The sequence below is a fragment of the Musca autumnalis genome, unplaced genomic scaffold, assembly GCF_047663935.1.
Source record: "Musca autumnalis isolate F117 unplaced genomic scaffold, ASM4766393v1 scaffold_4, whole genome shotgun sequence".
Lineage (NCBI taxonomy): Eukaryota > Metazoa > Arthropoda > Insecta > Diptera > Muscidae > Musca > Musca autumnalis.
The window spans coordinates 186,552,031-186,574,906 of NW_027411977.1; the positions used below are offsets into that span (position 1 = coordinate 186,552,031).

At 34.2% G+C, this 22,876-nt stretch overlaps 1 protein-coding gene across 3 annotated transcripts in view; it reads left to right on the forward strand.

Annotated features, from left to right (window-relative positions):
• The first annotated feature begins 11,942 nt into the window (after positions 1–11,942).
• LOC141402725 (uronyl 2-sulfotransferase homolog pip-like) overlaps positions 11,943–22,876 on the forward strand; it is a 266,172-nt gene continuing 255,238 nt past the window's right edge. The window contains exon 1 of one of the 3 annotated variants that reach the window (XM_073984601.1): positions 11,943–12,755. In XM_073984601.1, coding sequence (XP_073840702.1) covers positions 12,667–12,755 — 89 coding nt within the window. In that variant the 5' untranslated portion in view covers positions 11,943–12,666. The remainder of the gene's footprint in view (positions 12,756–22,876) is intronic. The other 2 variants (XM_073984600.1, XM_073984602.1) reach the window with 2 other exon arrangements.

The window sequence follows — 22,876 nt, forward strand, 5'->3', positions numbered from 1 at the left end:
TAGGTCCACGCCTTCATATAGCCCTCATAGAATGGTACATACCGATTTTCGGTATTTTGAAGGTTGTGGTCACAGCAATCCACCGAAATGGCTGAAATTTGGTATTTAGTCTTTCTGACTGAAATTCGTCGGTATAGATCCACTTTTCGATATAGCCGCCTTAGAACGGCACCTCCCGGTTTTCGTAATTCTGAAGGCTGTGACGTCAATATCCCACAGAAAGAGTGAAATGTGTTATTTAGTCTTCCGTGGGGTTATAAAATATATCCCCCATAGAAACCTACCTCTTGATTTTTGGTATTTTGAAGGTTTTACCGAAATATCGGAAATTTTGTATTTAGTCTTCTTCTTAAACGAAAGGAAATTAATTGTTCCATTTTACTTCAATGCAACTCGCGGTGGAGGGTATAACAAGTTCGCCCTGGCCAAACTTAACGCCGTTCTTACTTATTTTAGGTGAATCTTTCTTTCCTCTGAAAGAACACATTTCAAACATTTTGGCAAACAAAATATATTAAAACAAGTAAGCCAAGGCTATAGTCGGACGGGGCCGACCATGTGACCACTAACCCTGGGAATTAGCTTTCCACAAATCAAAAAATTTTTATGGAGCTTGAATAATAATATAATAATTGTTTCACTAACATCGCAGAAGGGACCAGGGAGATTTCTCTAATATCAGTGAGTGAGTGTACCTCGATTCATATCCGCTCAATGATATGGGACCCACAGCTTATCTCCGAGTCCGAACGGCGTGTCCTAAGACACCACTTGTAGAGAAGATTTACATGGCTGAAATACTCATAAAATGTCGCCAACATTACTGTAGGGTATTTTGTCACTGTTTAAAATTTTATGTTGCCTGGCTGGGGAATCGTTTTGAAAAAAGGTGGCAAAGCGACCCATGCAGCAATGTATGTATAAAAATCCAATTGGACGCTAGGGCTTCTTGTAATTTGCAATAATGCAAAAACTGGAAATGGGAAAATGTGTTTCTCAACACAAAACCCATTATATATTAGGCGTGATTTATTTATTTATTTATTTATTTATTTATTTATTTATTTATTTATTTATTTATTTATTTATTTATTTATTTATTTATTTATTTATTTATTTATTTATTTATTTATTTATTTATTTATTTATTTATTTATTTATTTATTTATTTATTTATTTATTTATTTATTTATTTATTTATTTATTTATTTATTTATTTATTTATTTATTTATTTATTTATTTATTTATTTATTTATTTATTTATTTATTTATTTATTTATTTATTTATTTATTTATTTATTTATTTATTTATTTATTTATTTATTTATTTATTTATTTATTTATTTATTTATTTATTTATTTATTTATTTATTTATTTATTTATTTATTTATTTATTTATTTATTTATTTATTTATTTATTTATTTATTTATTTATTTATTTATTTATTTATTTATTTATTTATTTATTTATTTATTTATTTATTTATTTATTTATTTATTTATTTATTTATTTATTTATTTATTTATTTATTTATTTATTTATTTATTTATTTATTTATTTATTTATTTATTTATTTATTTATTTATTTATTTATTTATTTATTTATTTATTTATTTATTTATTTATTTATTTATTTATTTATTTATTTATTTATTTATTTATTTATTTATTTATTTATTTATTTATTTATTTATTTATTTATTTATTTATTTATTTATTTATTTATTTATTTATTTATTTATTTATTTATTTATTTATTTATTTATTTATTTATTTATTTATTTATTTATTTATTTATTTATTTATTTATTTATTTATTTATTTATTTATTTATTTATTTATTTATTTATTTATTTATTTATTTATTTATTTATTTATTTATTTATTTATTTATTTATTTATTTATTTATTTATTTATTTATTTATTTATTTATTTATTTATTTATTTATTTATTTATTTATTTATTTATTTATTTATTTATTTATTTATTTATTTATTTATTTATTTATTTATTTATTTATTTATTTATTTATTTATTTATTTATTCATATTTGTGTAACATAAAGCCTTCAAGGCCAAATAATTTGTATACATGACAAAGAATACCTGAGTTTATATATTATATAATTCAAAACATATATCAAACTATAAATTTTCTAACAATTCTTTCAATTTACACGAAATACACTCGTAATCTTGGCTCCCCAAAAAAAAAATTCTTAGAACAAGATAAATTTTGTCCAATGAGCTATAACTCGATTTATGTAATATAATAATAAAAATAAAATTAGTTTTGAGATAGGGAATGGAAATGCCTCAAAATTTTTAAGCGGAATGCATTATTGCTGTGAGAGAAAATTCGCAGTTCTAGCGGTAAAAAATTCCAGCAACGTGCTACTCTGACGATAAATGATTTTGCAAAAATATTCTTCCAAATCATAGGAATAAATATTTGAGGATTTCTAGAAGAACGCGTAAAGACGAAGGTTCTTCTTAATGCTGGAGGTTTTTCACTTTTTATCATTTTGTAAAACGAACAAGTAAAAAAGCGTTAAGTTCGGCCGGGCCGAACTTTTCATACCCTCCACCATAAAAAATATTCTGAACAAAAATGGAATAATCATTCCTGTCCCCAACTTTAAGTGGGTACGTTAAAATGTGAGATAATATACATAAAATGTTTCATTCGGTAGGCCCTTTTTTATGGTGCCTATATCTAACTATGTATGTTGACAATTTTTGGTTGGCTAGAAATTGGGAGGTACCGTTATATAGGGGTTATAATAAAACATGGACCTATGTTGACAGTTTTTGATGGGAGCCTTTAATGTTAAATAACTCCTAATTCGGTTAAAAATTGTAGCTAGAATCCTCAAAATACCGAAAATCGGTACATAACGTGGGAATTTCAAATGTCATTAACAGCTAGTTCGGAGGTATGTGGGCTATACGAAAATATGAACTTAAATGAACAATTTTTGTTGGCTTTTAAATTTAAAATTACAGAAAGTTCGTCAAAAAAATAAAGCTAAGGTACGGAAAATCGGGAGGTATGTTTTGGGGCTATACCAAAACATGGACCTACGTTCGGTTAAACATTTTAAGTAAAATCCTCAAAGTACCGAAAATCGGGAAGTATCGTTATATTGGGGCTATGTTGAAAATTGTTGATGCAGATGTGTGGTGACCACTACAACCTTCAAATGTCAAATTATAGTTAGTTCGGTTAAAAATTTTAGCTAAATTTGCCAATTACTGAAAATTGGGCGGTACCGTTATATGGGAGCTATATCCGAACATGGACCTATGTTGACAATTTTTTATGGAGTGGTGTTGTGACCACTAAGAACTTCAAATGTCATATTACTGCTAGTTCGGTTAATATTGTAGTTAAAATCATAAAATTATTGAAAATCGGGAGGTACCGTTATATGGGAGCTTTATCAATACATCGACCTTTCTTTACAATTTTTGGTGGGGAGGTGTGGTGACCACTAAGAATTTCAAATGTCGAATGTTCAAATTACAGATAATTCGGTTAAAACTTGTAGGTAAAATTCTCAAAATACCGAAAATCCGTCATATGGGAATACCGAAATCTGTTATACCGAGGCACCGTTATATGGGGCTATACCAAAACATGGACCTACGTTCATAATTATTTCGAATATAAGTTTTTTGGTCACTAAGAACCCTAAATATCAAATTATAGCTAATTCGGTCTAGAAATGCGACTTAAATCGTCAAAATACCTGAAATCGGGCGGTAACGTTATATGGGGACTATTCCAAAACATTGATCTATGTGCACTAGTTTTGTTATATAAGTTTATTGACACTTAAGAACCCTAAATGTCAATTTATAGCTAAAAACGTCAAAATACCGTAAATCGGGGGTACCGTTATATGGGGGCTATACCAGAACATGGACCTATGTCCACAACTTTTGTTATATAAGTTTATTGACATTTAATAACCCTAAATGTCACATTATAGCTACATCGGTCTGCAAATGTAGCTAAAAACGTCAAAATACCGTAAATCGGGGGTGCCGTTATATGGGGGCTATACCAAAACGTGGACCGATATAGCCCATCATCGAACTTGACCTGCCTGCAAACAAAAGACGAATTTTCCCAAAATTTCAGACAATTTTGGTGGAGAGGTGTGGTGACCACTAAGAACTTCAAATATCAAATGTTCAAATTACAGCTAATTCGGTTATAACTTGTAGGTAAAAATCTCAAAATACCGAAAATCAGGAGGTACCGTTATATGGGGCTATACCAAAACATGTACCTATGTTCATAATTTTTTCGAATATACGTTTTTTGTTCAATAAGAACCCTAAATATCAAATTATAGCTAATTCGGTCTAGAAATGCGACTTAAATCGTCAAAATACCTGAAATCGGGCGGTAACGTTATATGGGAGCTATTCCAAAACAATGATCCACTAGTTTTGTTATATAAGTTTATTGACACTTAAGGGCCCTAAATGTAAATTTATAGCTAAATCGGTCTGAAAATGTAGCTAAAAACGTCAAAATACCGTAAATCGGGGGGTACCGTTATATGGGGGCTATACCAAAACGTGGACCTATGTCCACAACTTTTGTTATATAATTTTATTGACACTTAATAACCCTAAATGTCACATTATAGCTAAATCGGTCTGAAAATGTAGCTAAAAACGGCAAAGTACCGTAGATCGGGGGGTACCGTTATATGGGGGCTATACCAAAACGTGGACCTATGTCCACAACTTTTATTATATAAGTTTATTGACACTTAATAACCCTAAATGTCACATTATAGATAAATCGGTCTGAAAATGTAGTTAAAAACGTCAAAATACCGTAAATCGGGGGGTACCGTTATATGGGGGCTATACCAAAACGTGGACCTATGTCCACAACTTTTGTTATATAAGTTTATTGACACTTAAGAACCCTAAATGTCAAATTATAGCTACATCGGTCTGAAAATATAGCTAAATACGGCAAAATACCGTAAATCGGGGGGTACCGTTATATGGGGGCTATACCAAAACGTGGACCTATATCCACAACTTTTGTTATATAAGTTTATTGACACTTAAGAACCCTAAATGTCAAATTACAGCTACATCGGTCTGAAAATGTAGCTAAAAACGTCAAAATACCGTAAATCGGGGGATACCGTTATATGGGGGCTATACCAAAACGTGGACCGATATAGCCCATCATCGAACTTGACCTGCCTGCAAACAAAAGACGCATTTTCCCAAAATTTCAGCTTCCTAGCTCCATTTTTGTGGATGCTAGAGTGATTACCACAGACGGACGGACGGACGTGCACAGATCGACTTAGAATTTTACCCTGATCAAGAATATATATACTTTATAGGGTCGCAAATGAGTATTTCAATGCGTTACAAACGGAAAAACAAACTTAATATACCCTCCATACTATGGTGGAGGGTATAAAAAAGGTAACGGAATTTTATGAACAGTTTATGATTACACTACAGACAAATAACTGGGTATACTAGGCTGTAACTCTGTTATCTTATCATGTACACCAACACAATTGACATCAATAGAAAGGTCAAGCGTATCTCTTCCAAGTATAGCTTACTTGCCCGGAATGTCTCTTCCAGGAATAATGATATAAGCCCTATATTAAAAATTTTCACAATTTTCACACAAAATTTGTGGTCCATTTAAACCTCTAAATATTATCTGATCATCATCTCAAATCGCAAGCTTTTTATTCGTCATATACCCTTACCTTGATTAAAATTTCGCGTTGATCGGACTATTATTGCGACCTACAGAGCCGCTACAAAATTGGATAAATATTATGTTTTTGATCCATTTCACCAGCTAAATATTTCACGATCATCACCAATAACAATAGGAGATTATTCTGGTCTGAACCCGACCTCCATGCTAAATTTCGTGACGATCGGTTCATAATTGCGGCCTGGAGCGTGTTTACAATTTATAATGGACAGACGGACACACGTCTCAAAATCGCTTTATTTCGTCGAGATATGAAGATTGGTATACCACATTGGGGGTCTCCGACGAATATTTCGCGGTGTTACATGAATTTTTACCAAAACAAACTTATAATACCCTTTCCACATTGTGATGTAGGGTATAAAAACTGACTTGCTCAAGGAGAAAATTTTTATGTATATAATAAACTTACCATAAGAAGTGAAGATCGGTCTGTTCGTTTTCGAACATTCGTTGGAACCAACTTCAAAAATGCAATTTCGACAAAAACGCCTTTTAAATTGCGCCTCTGCAAATATCTCAGCTAATTTTGCTCCGATCGACTTGAAAATTTTGCGGCAAACTCTATACTACCCGCACTTCAAAATAAGCCAATAACTTTTTCTTAAATTTTTTGAAATTTTTTGAAACGGTAAAATATTCTTCGCCAATCATAAATATAGATATTAGGGTGGGGCGATTTGTGTGGAAGCAAAAAAACCTTAATGAGCCCTTCGCGTTTCTGATTCCTGGGATTGAACTGAGCAAAAAGTCCACTGGACCATATATCTACCGTGAAAATCGAGCCTCCCGATTTTGACTTTAAGTTTTTTGTTGACGTTTTTTGGATATTTTGGCATATAACAGCCAAACCATTGAGATTTTCGATTCAACACAAAGACAAACATTGTAGCCAAGACAGTAATTGAAAACTCTCTAATATATCGCAAAAGCATTGGAACGCTCCTTCAGGCAGTTCTGGCCTTAAGAATGTGCAAACTTTTCGGAAAATGTCGATAAATGATATTGTGCTACAAAATTTGACCCGAAAAATATTCAAGTGTTCTATGCAAAATTATATCGTGTTGGGATCCATGGACAACGAGAATGCCTTTATTTCGTTTGGGTCACTTCGTTTTATTTTTTTATAACGGTAAAAGTAGTGAAGATCTGGGTTTCTTACATTTTCAAATTTAAACGGGCATATCTTATTTTTTCCACAACGGTTAATAAATCGGTTAATAAATGGCTAAGTTATAGTGGTTTATGTCTGAAAACCCCCACAAAAAACCTATAAAGGAATTTCTCATAATTTTCAAAATAAATATTGAACAAAACAAAAAAACATTATATTTTTGAAAATTATGAGAAATTCCTTTATAGGTTTTTTGTGGGGGTTTTCAGACATAAACCACTATAACTTAGCCATTTATTAACCGATTTAAAACAATAATAGCTTATTCAAAAGACATTATTCGCCCCTTTAAAAGGAAGAAGGATTAAAAGAAATCCGTTGTGGAAAAAATAAGATATGCCCGTTTAAATTTGAAAATGTAAGAAACCCAGATCTTCACTACTTTTACCGTTATAAAAAAATAAAACGAAGTGACCCAAACGAAATAAAGGCATTCTCGTTGTCCATGGATCCCAACACGATATAATTTTGCATAGAACACTTGAATATTTTTCGGGTCAAATTTTGTAGCACAATATCATTTATCGACATTTTCCGAAAAGTTTGCACATTCTTAAGGCCAGAACTGCCTGAAGGAGCGTTCCAATGCTTTTGCGATATATTAGAGAGTTTTCAATTACTGTCTTGGCTACAATGTTTGTCTTTGTGTTGAATCGAAAATCTCAATGGTTTGGCTGTTATATGCCAAAATATCCAAAAAACGTCAACAAAAAACTTAAAGTCAAAATCGGGAGCCTCGATTTTCATCGTAGACATATGGTCCAGTAGACTTTTTTGCTCAGTTCAACCCCAGGAATCAGAAACGCGAAGGGCCCATTAAGGTTTTCAAATCGCCCCGGCCTAATAGATATTCCTTATAAAAGAGAAATATTTGTTATTTATTTTTGATTAAAAATATGTTTTGACAGCAAATGAAGACGTCATTTGGTATTATTGTATCACCTTTTTTCTTACACCATGGACTTGATTTTGGAAGAGTTTACCTTTACAATGATGTACAGTTTTCCAGTTTTTATAGAAGATTTCCACAAAAATTTGAAAAATATATTTCGAAACGTTGTATTTTCATAGGACCTCGACTATACGGTGATTGTTGAACTCATCTGGTGATATTTTCTTAACCACACGAAATATCAAAATCTTCTGCTTTAAGTGTAAGGATTGGGAGAAATTCATATGTACATATACATAGAATCACTTTCTGAGTCGATTTAGACATGTACGTCTGTCTGTCCGTCTCTCTCTGTCCATGTATTCTTGTAAACAAAGTACAGGTTGCATTAATTGACCGTCTCGCAGGAAAATTAGGGAAGATATTTTTTTTTTTTGCCAAAGGACGAACGCTATATTTTGTAAGAATCGGTTCAGATTTGGATTAGGCTCCCATATATGGTAACATGGGACGCCTTCGCAACGTTTCTGTTCTCATATCGACACCGTTAAATTTTTTAAATATTATTTTTGGTAAAAATATTAGCATATTTTGACTATAAGTTTTGATATATAAATGGTTATAATTTTGTTTTTAAAATATTATTATTGAGAATTTACAAAATATCTAAAAAGTGGCGAAGCCTCCCCACCCATAGGGCAGCTTCGTCGATATGGGCCAATGGACCCTAAAACTGTACCATTAATACCAAAATTACACAAAATAGGAACATGTTTTCCACAATCAATCAAAACTCATTTTAAAGTTCACAAAACGGAAAGATTCTAGCAGTTAATTGAAGTAGGTACCATGATTTTAGGTACAAAAATCATATTATTATTTAAATAAGGTAAGTTAGCATACTATTCGATTTTAACATCACATTATAGTGTGGTATATCTATGGCATATAGGATTTAAGTTAAACATGACAATTTTCTGACATTAACGTACCCTTATATATTTCATAATATTAATATATTGACATTTGTAATTGCTTTTTTAATGCAAATTATTGAGATTTCTATTCTTCAGTAGTAGTCTTCTAACGATATTTTTCTAACGGTGTTTTTGATATCACAAAGGGTAAAGAAGATATCACAAAACATTCCTATCATAATTATTTTTCCCAATACCCTGAAAACACAAAACCACGTGCGTCCGCTGCCCTATCTATGACACAACAGCCAACTTTTGGGAGATGATAGATCATCGGAAAATCCGTTACACAATTTTGCCTTTAACGGATTTTTTCTAGCTGGCACCGTGGCGAAGCCGCCCCATGTTACCATATATTTTCGTCCGATTTTATTTGATGTACAAAACACCCAAATTCTGTCTTATTTTGATGCAATTTGGAAAATGTCAGCGAATTAGCACTAGAAATTAATTTGCGAAGTTATACTGAAATCGGTTCAGATTTTGATATAGCCTCCATATATATTTTCGCCAAATTCTTTTATTTGATGTAATTTGGTCTAGAATATATTTCGCCAAATTATATTGAAATCGTGGTGGTGTAGGGTACCATATAGTCTTTGATCGTTTCCTTGCTGGTTTTATTTGTGAATTTGTTTGGTGTGGATATTGTAGATATTGTCTTTTATATTATTTTGAAAGAATAACGTGTCATGCCTACCACAATGTAAGTTATTATAATGTATATCGTAGAATAGCTAAGACAGGGTTAACTCAAGAGTGTTGTCGAAATGGATGACCATTTTTTGGTCGTATTTGGTTAATCTTTTTTTTTGAAATAATACGATCACCTTATTATTGGGAATCACCGTGTTCGATAGAATTATCAATTGGCTTATTCTGCTTTTTGAAATGATGCATTTTTTGCGAAAAACCGATCTCTTTATGTGTCTAGTATTCTCAAATAGATGAGAATCACACTCACTTTTCGAGTTTTCCAATTGATAATTCCCTTCGCCGGGATGAAATCATGATATTGGTAGCGATCAGTAAAAATTTTGCAACACTGTCAGTTCGTTTTGAAAAACATTACTCTCTGTAATAGAGGGTAATAAATGAAGTTATGCCATTGGGGAATACTCCAGCTTAAGTAAGTTTTCTATCTTCTGGGAACACAAAATTGCAATTAACAACAATTTCAAAAAATCTGAATGGGGGCTACCCCTATATGGGGTATATATATGGTTTTGTACCTGTAATAATGCTTTGTACCACTAGCGAAGACTAAATATCAAATTTCAGTTCATCCACTTGAATAATGTGGCTAAAACTTTCAAAATAACGAAAATCGGGAGTACTGTTCCATGGAGGCTGTATGAAACGTTGACCTGTACCGAGAACTTTCTGAAGGAAAGTTTAATAGCCCCAACGAAGACTAACGGCCTGTATTTCGAAACACACCGAAACTATAGTTTTCGAAATATTAGTTCCTTTGCTTTTCTTCAAAACAGAAAACAAATATGTTTTTTACGCATTCATTCTCTTATCGACATACATAAACAGGCCATATATATCAAGTTTCAGCCCTTTCGGTGAGATATTGAGACCACGATCTTCAAAATACCTAAAATAGGGAGGTACCGTTCAAGGGGGGCTATATGAAGGCGTAGACCTATTCCGAAAAATTTCATGTGGAAAGCTTTGTACCCCCAACAAGGACTAAATACCAAATTTCAGCCATTTCGATTGGATATTGAGACCACAACCTTCAAAATACCGAAATTCGGGAGGTTGAGTTTTACGAGGGATATATGAAGGCATTGGCCTATTCCCACAAATTTCGGTGGAAAGTTTTATAACCCCAACGAAGACTGAGTACGAAATTTCGGCCTTTTCGGTTGGACATTGAGACCAAAATCTTCCAAATACCGAAAATATGAGGCCTATATAAAAGTGTGGATCTATACCGGCATATTTCAGGTGGAAAGTATTAAACTCCCAACGAAGACTAAATACCAAATTTCAGTCTTTTCGGTGGGATATTGAGCCCACAATCTTCAAAATACCGAAAATGTGGAGTTACCGTTCTATGGGGGCTATATGAAGGCGTAAACCTGTTCCGATAAATTTCAAGTGGAAAGTTTTTTATCGCCAACGAAGGCTAAATACCATATTTCAGTCTATTCGGTGGGATATGGAGGCCACAACCTTCACAATACCGAAAATCGGGAGGTACCGTTCTATGGACCGATATAGTCCATTTGCAACACCAAACATCTTAGGAGTGATAGAAACTTCTATACCAAATTACAAAGCTCTACCTTCAAAATTGCGAGCTATATTTTGATATCAACAGACAGACGGACGGACATGGCTATATCAACTTAGATCTTTTGCTGATCAAGAATATATACTTTATGAGGTCTCAGACTTATATTTCGATGTATTACAAACGAAATGACAAATATAATTATACCGTTCATCTTACGGTGGAAGGTATAATAAAATACCATCCTAATATGCCTGATGATCGGACTTAACCACCCGTGAAACGTAGCACATAGTTGGATGTGAGGGACTCCTAATTATTCAATATGCCTCTTAGGCCATAACAGCACAACTTGAAAGAGAATTAATTAGAAAATTGTGTTATTTGAACTAGTTTCCAACTAATGGTAAATGATATTTATACTGTAATTAATCAACGGCTCAAAGATACAACGCACTTTCCCAAAACAAACCTTAAACAATACCCAAGAGTCCTAAAACAGAAAACAAAAGTGAACATCTATTTTCAGCTTTATCTTTAAACCATATGTTGACAACTGTTTAATCCTGCTATGATGTCAAATTAAACATCAGCGAACACATTTTTCTGAACGATATTTATTTAAGCCAGTTTCAAGCCACACTTGTTGTTTTAAGCCAACAACACACATGTTGCTGGTTGGTTGTTTGGTTGGTTGGCTCGTTTGTTTACCTAAAAACAAGCCTAACTTATGCTCCACTATGGTTGTGGTTGTATAACATTGTTAGTTCAGTTCGTTTTTGGTGGTTGATGATATTCGGGCCGCCTTTCTTTCTCTTTACATAGACACGAACACTCAACTCCGGCTTATTGGCTGGCTTCGTCTTGGTCGTCGTCATTGTCGTAATGAAAGATTAAGATTTTTCTTTTGGCCAAAAGTAGATGGTTGTAAGATTTTAACATTCAGTTCCATATCGAACGCTGTAAGATCAAGACGTCTTTCAACAACACAGTTCGTTCTTGTTCGTACGCCTTGTCTTAGTGCTTTGTGACTCCGGGTCCGTGGTGACAAAATAGAAAAAACAACCAACAGAACCACAATAGTTTTGTGTGTTTCGGTAAAAGAAATAAGACCATTAAGCCGGTCTTTTTCGTGTGAGATCTTTCTTCCGCAAAGAAGAAGAAATTTTTTTGTACAATTCAAACAGAAACTGGCTCTAAAGGAAAAGTTGTTGCCCAGTCAAGCAAAGAAATAAAAATTTCTAAGTTTAGACAAAAAGAAAACAAAAATCAAGAAAACGAAGAAGAACGTTACGTTTTGTGCAATAACTTCATTTGCTGGCTTGTCTGTCTGTCCATGCGTGTGTTTGTGGTGTGGCAAAAGAAGTCGAACAATTCAATTCAAAAGTGACACAATTTGTTAACTGAAGAAAAAAAAACACAACGACCGCGAAGTTTTAAAGCGTGGATAACACAAATTTCACATGCAAGTGTATTAACAATCAAAAGAAGAATCAGAACTAACGTTGCTTTTTTTGGCAAATAACTTTATATCTAGTGTGGATTATATAGAACGGGATTCGTTCGTTTTTATTATATTGCTGTAGATGAGCTTAATGTCGGACAAAAATTTCAAAATGAAGATGCGTGATGTTGAAACAGCCTTCAAATATAGGCGTTTTCCCTATCCAAAAAGGTGAGTAATGAAAAAAAGATAACATGTAACATTTGTAAGGTAACCAGAGTGGGGTATTGTTAGGAACGTTTTGATAAGTTAAATTCTTTCCGAAGGAACATGAAAAATGTTCTCTTTAAAGGACACATGAAAAGTAAAAAAAAAATACTGCAAAGATTAAATTTACGGCCTGTCATGGAGTTTGTGTTAAGGACCCATTTCAAGTCATATTTAAAAATTTTAATTGGGTGCCACCGTGGTGCAATGGTATGCACACCCGCCTTGCACGCAGAAGGTCGTTGGTTCGATTCCCCGACTAGGCAACATCAAATTTTCAACGGTGGCAAAATACTCCTCAGTAATGTTGGCGACATTTCCTGAGTATTTCAGCCATGTAAAACTTCTCTACAAGTGGTGTCGTAGGACACGCCGTTCGGACTCGGCGATAAATTGTAGGTCCCATATCATTGAGCTAATATGAATCGGGGTGCATTCATTGATATGAGAGAAGTCTCCGTTGTCCCGTATGGGAACAATGTTTTTTTGTGTTTTGTAATTGATAGCCACAGGAACATCTCTATTAGGGGCACATTGATTTAGGCCAGAATTGATTTATTTATATAGAAATAATCAGAATACCTGAGTCGTCTATGGGTAATGTACACACAATACAGCATTTTGTGTCTTTCCCGGGATACTCACAGTTCCAGTCGAGGAAAAAATTAACCTGATAGGAAAATCATGAGTTTATGGTCAGGGCCTGAGAAGCTATTTCTTGAGGGGGACAATATTTGCTTTAAATTTTCAAGGTATCTATGAAAGTATAGTCGAAAAATTAAAACTAGAAAAATGCTCAAAAACATAGTACAGGAACATTAGGAGAACAATTTCCCTAGAATGTAGAGAAAGAGGGAGGCCTCCTTTCATATGAACGAGTGCTGTCCGAATCTATGTTATGTTCAATGTTTAGGTGGCGACTCCCGTGAATCCGATTCTCCGACAATGCAACGTGAGAGTTCTCACTATGCCGAAACCCCTCAACAAAAGTCCATAGGCCTGTCATGGTCATGGTCCGAGAATCTATTTATTGGACGGATATTATTTGCTTCAACGAATTTTGGTCATGGTCCGAGAATCTATTTATTGGACGGATATTATTTGCTTCATATGCTGATGATATTGCTGAAAAGATTAAAACTATTTTCCACGGTTGTAGAGAAAGAATTGGGGGAACCCTTCCTTCCTAAGAAAGACTGCTGTCCGAATCTATGTTAAGTTCAATAATTGGGAGTCGTCGTAGAGCAGAATGACATGAGTTTCCGACAAGGCAACATCATATATTTCAGCAGGTGGTTCAAACGATAAACAAAATGTTAACCACATTTCCAGGGTTTTTCGACTACGTACAACCTGTATAAAAGTTGCATAATACTACCCAAGAAATATGGATAATAATATCCTCACTGTTAAGGTTATTGAAGTAAAGACTCTTTCCATATTAAAGAGTGCTGTCCGAATCTTCCAACTTCAAAGTTTGGAAGTTACCTTACTACACAATGACGTGAATCCGATTCTCCGACAAGAACAACGCGAGAGCTCGTTCTCACGATGACGAAACCCCACAACAAACGTCATATAGAAAAATAAAGAATTTTAATCAGGGCCTGAGAATCTATTTATTGGACAGATTTTTGGTTGTTATGTTGAAGAAATTGTCGAAAAAAATAAAACTATTTCGCATGGTTGTGGAGGAAGAATCGGGCGAACTCTTCTTTCCTATTAAATACTGCTGTCCGAATCTACATATGTTGAGTTCAAAGATTGGGATCCGAAGTTGGGCAGAGTGGCATGAGAACGATACTCTGGCAAGGCAACATCATATTTTTCAGCAGGTGGTTCAAACTTTGAACAAAATGCTAAACACATTACCAAGGTATTTCGGCTACATAAAACCTGTCAATCCCACGGCAGCGGGTTCTTTCGTACCGGATTGACCCGTAGCCATATCCAAACCTATGCTTCTATGTAGGTTTTTATGTTGCTACAGCAACAACAACCTGTCTAAAAGTTGCATAATACTACCCAAGAAATATTGGTAATTATATCCTCATCCTTAAGGCTATGAAAGGAAAGTCTCTTTTCATATAAAAGAGTGCTGCCCGAATCAATCTATATGCACGGTACGACAAGGCAATGCGAGAGTTCTCACGATGACGAAACCCCTCAACAAAAGTCCTATAGAAAAATAAGGAATTTGGATCAGGGCCTGATAATCTATTTATTTGGCGGATATTATTCATTTCATATGTTGAAAATATTGCCGAAAAAATTAAAACTATTTCCCACGGTTGAATGTTGAGTTCAATTATAGGGAGCCGCCGCACTATGTCGCGATTTCATATAAACTGTGGCCAAAAGTAGAAGGAATTGTTGTAGGTGCATCAATTTTGGTACACGTACCTATTATTGACTTACAATCTCTAGGACAAAAAACTGGGATGGTTGGACATAGTTTTGATATAGCCCCCATAGAACCGTATCTCCCTACTTTCAGTTTTTTGAAAGTTTTAGTCATAATTACTAAAATTTGGTGGTTAGTCTTCAGCAGAGGTATGAAACATTCCAACTGAGAATTTTGGGTGTAGGTCCACGTTTTGATATAGCCTCCATAGAAGGGTACCTCTCGATTATCGGTATTTTGAAGATCTTAGCCTTATTATTACACCGAAATTGCCGAATTTTGGTATTTAGTCTTCGTTGGGGGGCAAAAAGCTTTCACCTTGAAATTTGCCTGCATAGGTCGACGCCTTCATATAGCCCCCATAGGACAGTACCTCCCGATTTTCAGTATTTTGGTGGTTTTAGCCTGATTATCACACCGAAATGACTGAAAATTGGTATTAAGTCTTCGTTGGGGGTTTATAACTTTCCACCAGAAATCTGTCAGTATAGGTCCTCGTCATTCTATAGTCCCCATGGAACCGTACCTCCCCGTTTTCGGTGTGCTGCATGTTGTGGCCGCAATATCCACTCGAAATGACACTTTTACCTACATTTTCACATAGAATTAGCCATTATTCGAATGCTAGGGTTCCTATTGGCCACTAAAATGTGTCTTCCAAATATTGGGGACACAGATCCATGTCTTGCAATGGCCCCCATATAACTTACCTCCCGATTTCAGGTGTTTTGAGAATTTTAGCTACATTTTTTTACCAAACTACATGTAATTTGGTATTTGAGGTACTCTCCGGTCACGAAAACTCTCCACCAAAAATTATTAACTTTGGTCTATGGTTTGGTATAGGCCCCACGTAACGGTACTTCCCTATTTTCGGTATTTTGAAAATTTTTGCTACATTCTTTTACCAAAGTACCTGTCATTTGACATTTGAGTTTCCTAGCGTTCGTAGCATTAAGGAGACTATATACACTAAGATTGGTTCAAAAATATACATTATCGAGAAAATGGTTCTAGATTGCACTCCCCTGTTTCACTCCCCATAATATGCGGCCCAAATTTCCAAAACTAATTTGGTGCCACTAATGATGCAATGGTAGCATACCCGGCTTGCACGCTGAAGGTCATGGGTTTTGATCCCATGAGCGCAACCTTAAATTCTCAACGGTGGCAGTAGGCGATACTTCCAGAGTATTTCAGCCATGTAAAACTTCCGTACAAATGGTGTCCTAAGACTCGCCATTCGGTCTCGGCGATAAACAGTAGGTCCAACATCATTGAGCCAGCGACAGGCGGCGGGCGCTTGCTGAGAGCAAATGAGCGTAAATTTCAATATAAAAAAACATTGCCCGCCGCCTATCGCTGCATTGAGCTAATATGAATCGGGGTGCACTCATTGATATGAGAGAAGTCTCCCTTGTCCCTTATGGCCAGGTCAGGCAATGTGCGCTTACTGAGAGCAAGTGAGCGAAAACTTCAATGTAAAATGCATTGAAATGTATGTTCACTTGCTCTCAGCAAGCGCACATTGCCTGACCTGGCCTTATGGTATGTTTCTGGAACAATTTTTATAATTTGATAAATATGACCTTATTCGCGTTACCGCTGTTCGTTATGTCAGTCGTTATATTCTGACACCAACGAAAAGATCAAAATTGTTGCGCTTTTAAATTTTTCAAGGTCAGTTCCCGACTAGTTGGTAGATTTTATTTACCACATTTTATTCCATTTTTAACATCGCAGCTGATGGAAATTTGAAATATATGCCGGCAAACAGATCAACGCTGGACTTGGGTGTCGGCGTCGCCCTGTTGTTGTTGTTGTTGTTGTTGTTTTCAACGCCCAACACAAATCTTTACTCAAACGTTGGATGTGTTTTCAGCTTAACTATTACAAAAATTTAAAGCCTTCAAATCGAAGAGAAATCAATCAAAGCTGTTCAACTCAAAAACTAAATGCACTGCTGCTTTGGTCATTTGGTACAAAAAAGAAACAAAATTAAAATGCAGTCCAAATACATTCCACAGATATATAACAACATTAAAAACAATTGCTAACAAGCAATAAATTATAACAATTGCAGATTAAATATAACAATCATTATAATGGACAACGCCATGACCATAAATGGTGGAACACAGTGGGAAGTTGTTTATAAAAATGTAACACAATTTCGCAAAGACGAAATAAGATTATTGATTAATTTATCATTGTTAAATTTTTTCTATAGAAAATTCATCGTTAATTGATGAATCTTTTTCTATGGAAAATTTATCGATAATCGATGACTTTTTTTTCTATGGAAAATTTATCGATAATCGATGATTTTTTTTTCTATAGAAAATTCATCGATAATCGATGGATTTTTTTCTATGGAAAATTCATCGATAATCGATGGATCTTTTTCTATGGAAAATTCATCGATAATCGATGGATTTTTTTCTATGGAAAATTCATCGATAATCGATGGATTTTTTTCTATGGAAAATTCATCTATAATCGTTGAATTTTTTCTATAGAAAATTCATTGATAATCGTTGAATTTTTTTCTATAGAAAATTCATTGATAATCGTTGAATTTTTTTCTATAGAAAATTCATTGATAATCGTTGAATTTTTTTCTATAGAAAATTCATCGATAATCGTTGAATTTTTTTCTATAGAAAATTCATCGATAATCGCTGAATTTTTTCTATAGAAAATTCATCGATAAACGATGACTTTTTCTTTCTATAGAAAATTCATCAATAATCGACGATTTTTTTCTATAGAAAATTTATTGAAATCGTTGAAATTTTTTCTATGGAAAATTCGTCGATAATCGATGATAATCGATGAATTTTTTTCTATAGAATTTTTTCCATAGAAATTTCATCATTTTTTCTGTAGAAAATTCATCGATAATCGATTAATTTTTTATGGAAAAATCATCGATATTATCGATTCGATAATCGATGAATTGTTTTCTATGCAAAATTCATCGATTATTGAATTTTTTTCTATTAAAAATTCATCGATTACACTATGCAACACTGAAAATGCAAACAACTTCTAGTGTGAATTTTTTGATAGTACATATTTAGACTACAAAAACCCTTCTAGGGTTTTGTCCTGTCAGATCCAGTTCGTATTTTATGGCCGCATCTAAACCGGGCAAAAATTACACTTTTTTGCATTTATCGGTCCTTTATCTCAGAAACGATTAGGAATTTGGCCTTGCTGTCGTTGGCAATATTGTAGCCCTGAACTAGTAGAACTTATCGTTTGAACAGACCGTATTGGAAAAACTCCATCTAGGGCATCAACATCTATAAAATATAGAAAATTTTACATAACTGCTAATATTCTGGTCAGTATCGGCTAAACTATTGGGAGTTGAACCAAGTAACTTTATGCAAAAATCTTCCAAATAATGTTCTCAACAATTCTTCAGAACATTCTGAAACTCTAAAATGCTTACTTCATGTTGTTTCAGCGGTATTTTGTATCATATCTTTTACAACACGTATTTCAAACACAGTTCACACCAACAGTTTATTCTCGCATTTCGGATTTCACTACATTATTGACATTTTTATTATATGGTCGCTGAAAAATGTACTGCAAATAGAGGTATGGAGGCATTTTACAACAATGACATGTTCTGAAGAGTTGTGTATTACATTCCAGGGAATATTTTTGCAAAAGAAAATATTCAGAAAAAAATTAACGGTTTTGGAGATACGGTGTGAAATGTAAAAAAATTGTGGAATTTTTACATATATTTTGAAATTTGAGGCAATAAATGTAGTTTTTCGAGTTCATTATTTCTCCAAATATTTTATTCTTGTTCTTATCTACAAATTTGCTTCAGAGGTCAGAAGAAGATTCGCATTGGTTTCAGAGATATAGCCCTGAATTTCTTTAAAAACTCAATATTTAACCAGGTTTAGATGGGGCTATAAAATCCGAGCTGGATCTGACACAACAAAACGCAACTAGGGTTTCTTGTCGTTTGGGTCTGTACTTTCAGAAAATCCTCAGTTCGTATTGTTTGCACAAGATCACCTTAAAAATGTTGCACAGTGTTATCGGTTCATCGACATCGATAGGAAATTAATTGTTAATCAATGAAAATTTTTCTATAGTAAATATATTGATAATTGCTAATAATGTACCCATTGTGCGACCACATACCTAGAAGTTTTTTGTTACCGTTTTTAGCAGGCACCAAGGAGGAGCAGTTTTTGTTTCAGCTTAAAAATATCTGCAACTTCCACTAACCTACCTCACAGACAACAGCAATTGGTTATTGGTATCCCCACCATAAAAGGTAGCCTGTCTGCTTGCCTGCCTGCCGAACAACAGCTGTGGAGTTGTTCCAACCTCTGCGTATTTGTGAGAGTGTTGGTTGGCTCTTACCAAATGAGAAAAATCCATACCGGTTTCTTTGGCAGTCAATTAAAGCAAAAACAAATGGGGAAAACTAGGTGATTTTCATTTTCAAACGCGTTTTGGTGACCAGCAGCATTTAAAATACATAAGTGGTGTGGACCAATACAATAGCGACGAGATCCAAAAAATCTACTCTTCGATTTTCCACTAAATTGAGTGACTGACTTTAACTGACAAGAAGTAACAAACAACTACTCTGTTTGCTATTGAGATCAATATTTTTTGCTGATTTTCATTTCATTTTCAATTGAGCTTTGAAAATTGCAGCAGTGGAAAAACAACTTCTAAGGTGATTTTATGCTGGCCGCTAAAAAGGTGTGTTGGTTTTACAATGGAACACGTTTGAGTTTTTGTTTTTGCTTTTTTCCTTCTTCTTCCAACTACATTTCCTGGCTTACTTTTCGTGTGAAAGATTTGTTTGGTTGTTCGGCAAAAAAGTGAGAGGAAAAAATCTACAACAATTGGCAACACACACACACACATACTACAACTTCCTGGTCAAAATGAATGCCAACGTAAAACTGGGTCTACTAAATTGTGGACCAAATGTTTTAATAAAGTTTTTTTATGAATAACAAAAGGTAAAAGTGTTACAAAGGAAAAAGAAAAAACAATTTCCTTATAACCCATAAATCAATAATGAGTCTTGACAATTAATTTTCAAACAATTCCAGGTATTAAAATTTAATACCACTTTACAATCATTCTGTTTTTGAACAAAAAAGGGGTCTAATTGAAAAGCAAACGTCAATACCTCAAAATGCTGTTGAGATAATCATTAAGCCAACAACAGCAACAACATCAAAGAGGCCTTCTAACAAAGTAACACCAGAAGCTTTAGAAGAAAATAACAAATCTTTATTTTTCCAATTGAATGGAAATAGAATTTGCTTTGACTAGTAACAACAACAGGTTTTTTTTCATACATGTTAGCCTTTTTTAGGGTCCAAAGCCCAAGCTAAACAATAACAACATCAAGTGCATGTTGTTAAGGAAAAGAACAGTAAATCAGAAAAAAAAACAAAAACAACAAGAATAGGAAAAAAAGAATGGACAAAAAAAATTGCACAATATTCATGTACTCAATGTTAATAGCAACATCATCAACAGCAACAACAACATGAGCAACAATAAGAGCAATGTATTGGCAGCAATGAAAACAATAACAGCAGTAACAACAACAAGATTTTGAATAGTCTGTAGTAAATACTAAAAAAGAAGCATTTTACACACTTCACAAGAGAATAGCCACAACTACATTGAAAACAGCCCGAAGTAGTTAAGGAATAAGGGGGCACAGTGGTTTGAATTTTCCTAGCAATAATCAAAGAATTTTACCGGCATTGATCATTTGAAATTTTCCTTATATAACAAAATAAATCGAAAACTTTTTTTCCATAGAAATTTATTATACCCTCCACCATAATATGTAGGGTATAATCTAATTTGTCTTTCCGTTTGTAACACATAGAAATATTCGGAGGAAACGAAATACATTTCAGACAATTTGGAGTTGATTTAGCCATGTCCCTCCGTCTGTCTATCTGGCTAGCTGAAGCGCACGATAACTCTCGAACATATCAATCGATTCGTGATATTTTGTCCAAAGTTCCAAGATGGGTAATATCGGTCCAATCCTTCCTGTACTTCCCCCACAAAAGTGCGAATGTGTTCGGAAAATTTGTGCGCACGATAACTCTTGAAGGGGGTATCAGATTTGGTCCATACTATGCACATCGTGAAATTTCTACCAGACATAGATGGGGTTCCAATATGGACTCAAATGGTCTACTCCTTCGGTTATCTCCCATACAAAATTTTGGAAAAGTTCAGTGTCGGACCTGCTCACGAATCGCTTTGATTTTTGTTATAACAACTTGTATTCACTGCTTCCCATACGACGGTATAAGTTTCATCAGGGGCAAGACAATACTTCCTGAGAAAATAGCCTGAAAGTCTCAAAAAAACCCCTATGGCACCATGTGTAGTAGTTGGAGCGCAGGATAACTCTCGAATGGATCAGCCGAATAGGTCCAAAATTTGGACTTCGACTCCCTTTGTTCCGTGTTTGTTGTAACAACTCCGTGTTTGTTGTAACAACAAAACTCCAAAAAGTCTGCCCGCACCAACTAAACTGGGTAATATGTCAGATAACACTCGAAGGGAGAAACCGATTTGGTCCAAACATTGTACATCGAATTAAATAGACATCAAAATTGTTGTGTGTTACTTCTTCTCTTTAGGTCCGAGGCTGAGGGTATATCTCTGTCGGCCAAGCCGACTGATACTTTTTTACTTGTTAAGATAGATCTTGGTAATTTGGTATAGAAGTTTATATTACTCCTCAGATGTTTGGTATTGAAAATAAGCTATATCGGTCCACGTTTTGATATAGCCCCCATAGAACGGTACCTCCCGATTTTCGGTATTTTGAAGGTTTTAGCCTTATTATAACACCGAAATGGCAGAACTTTGGTACTTAGACTTCGCTGGTGGCATAAAACATTCCACCTGAAATTTGTCGGTATAGGTCCACATTTTCATATAACCCCCCATAGAAATGTACATTCCGATTTTCTGTATTTTGAGGGATATTGCTTATATATAGCACTGAAATTTGGTATTTAGTCTTCGTTGGGGGTATACAACTTTACACCAGAAGTTTGTAGCTATAGGTCCACGTCTTCATTTAGCCCCCATAGAACGGTGCCTCCCGGTATTTTGTAGGGTTTAGCTTCATTATAACACCGAAATGGCTGAAATATGGTATATAGTATTCGCATGGGGTATACAACTTTCCACCTGAATATTGTTGTTATAGGTCCACGCCCTCATAAAGCCCCGATTTTCTTATTATAAAGGTTTTATCCCACCGAAGTGAAGGAAATTTGGTATTTAGTCTTCGTTGGGGATATCAAAATTTCCACTTGAATATTGATGGTATAGGTCCACGCCCTCATATAGCCCCGATTTTCTTATTTTGAAGGTTTTATCCCACCGAAGTGAAGGAAATTTGGTATTTAGTCTTCGTTGGGGATATCAAAATTTCCACCTGAAATTTTTTGTGTATAGTTCCTCATCTACATATAGCCCCCATAGAACAGTACCTGCGTACTTTCTGTATTTTGAAGGTTGTGGCCTCAATTTCCCACCGAAATGGCTTAAAATTGGTATATAGTATTCGTTTGAGGTAAAAAACTGTCCACCTGAAATTGTTCGGTATAGGTCCACGTTTTCATATAGCCCC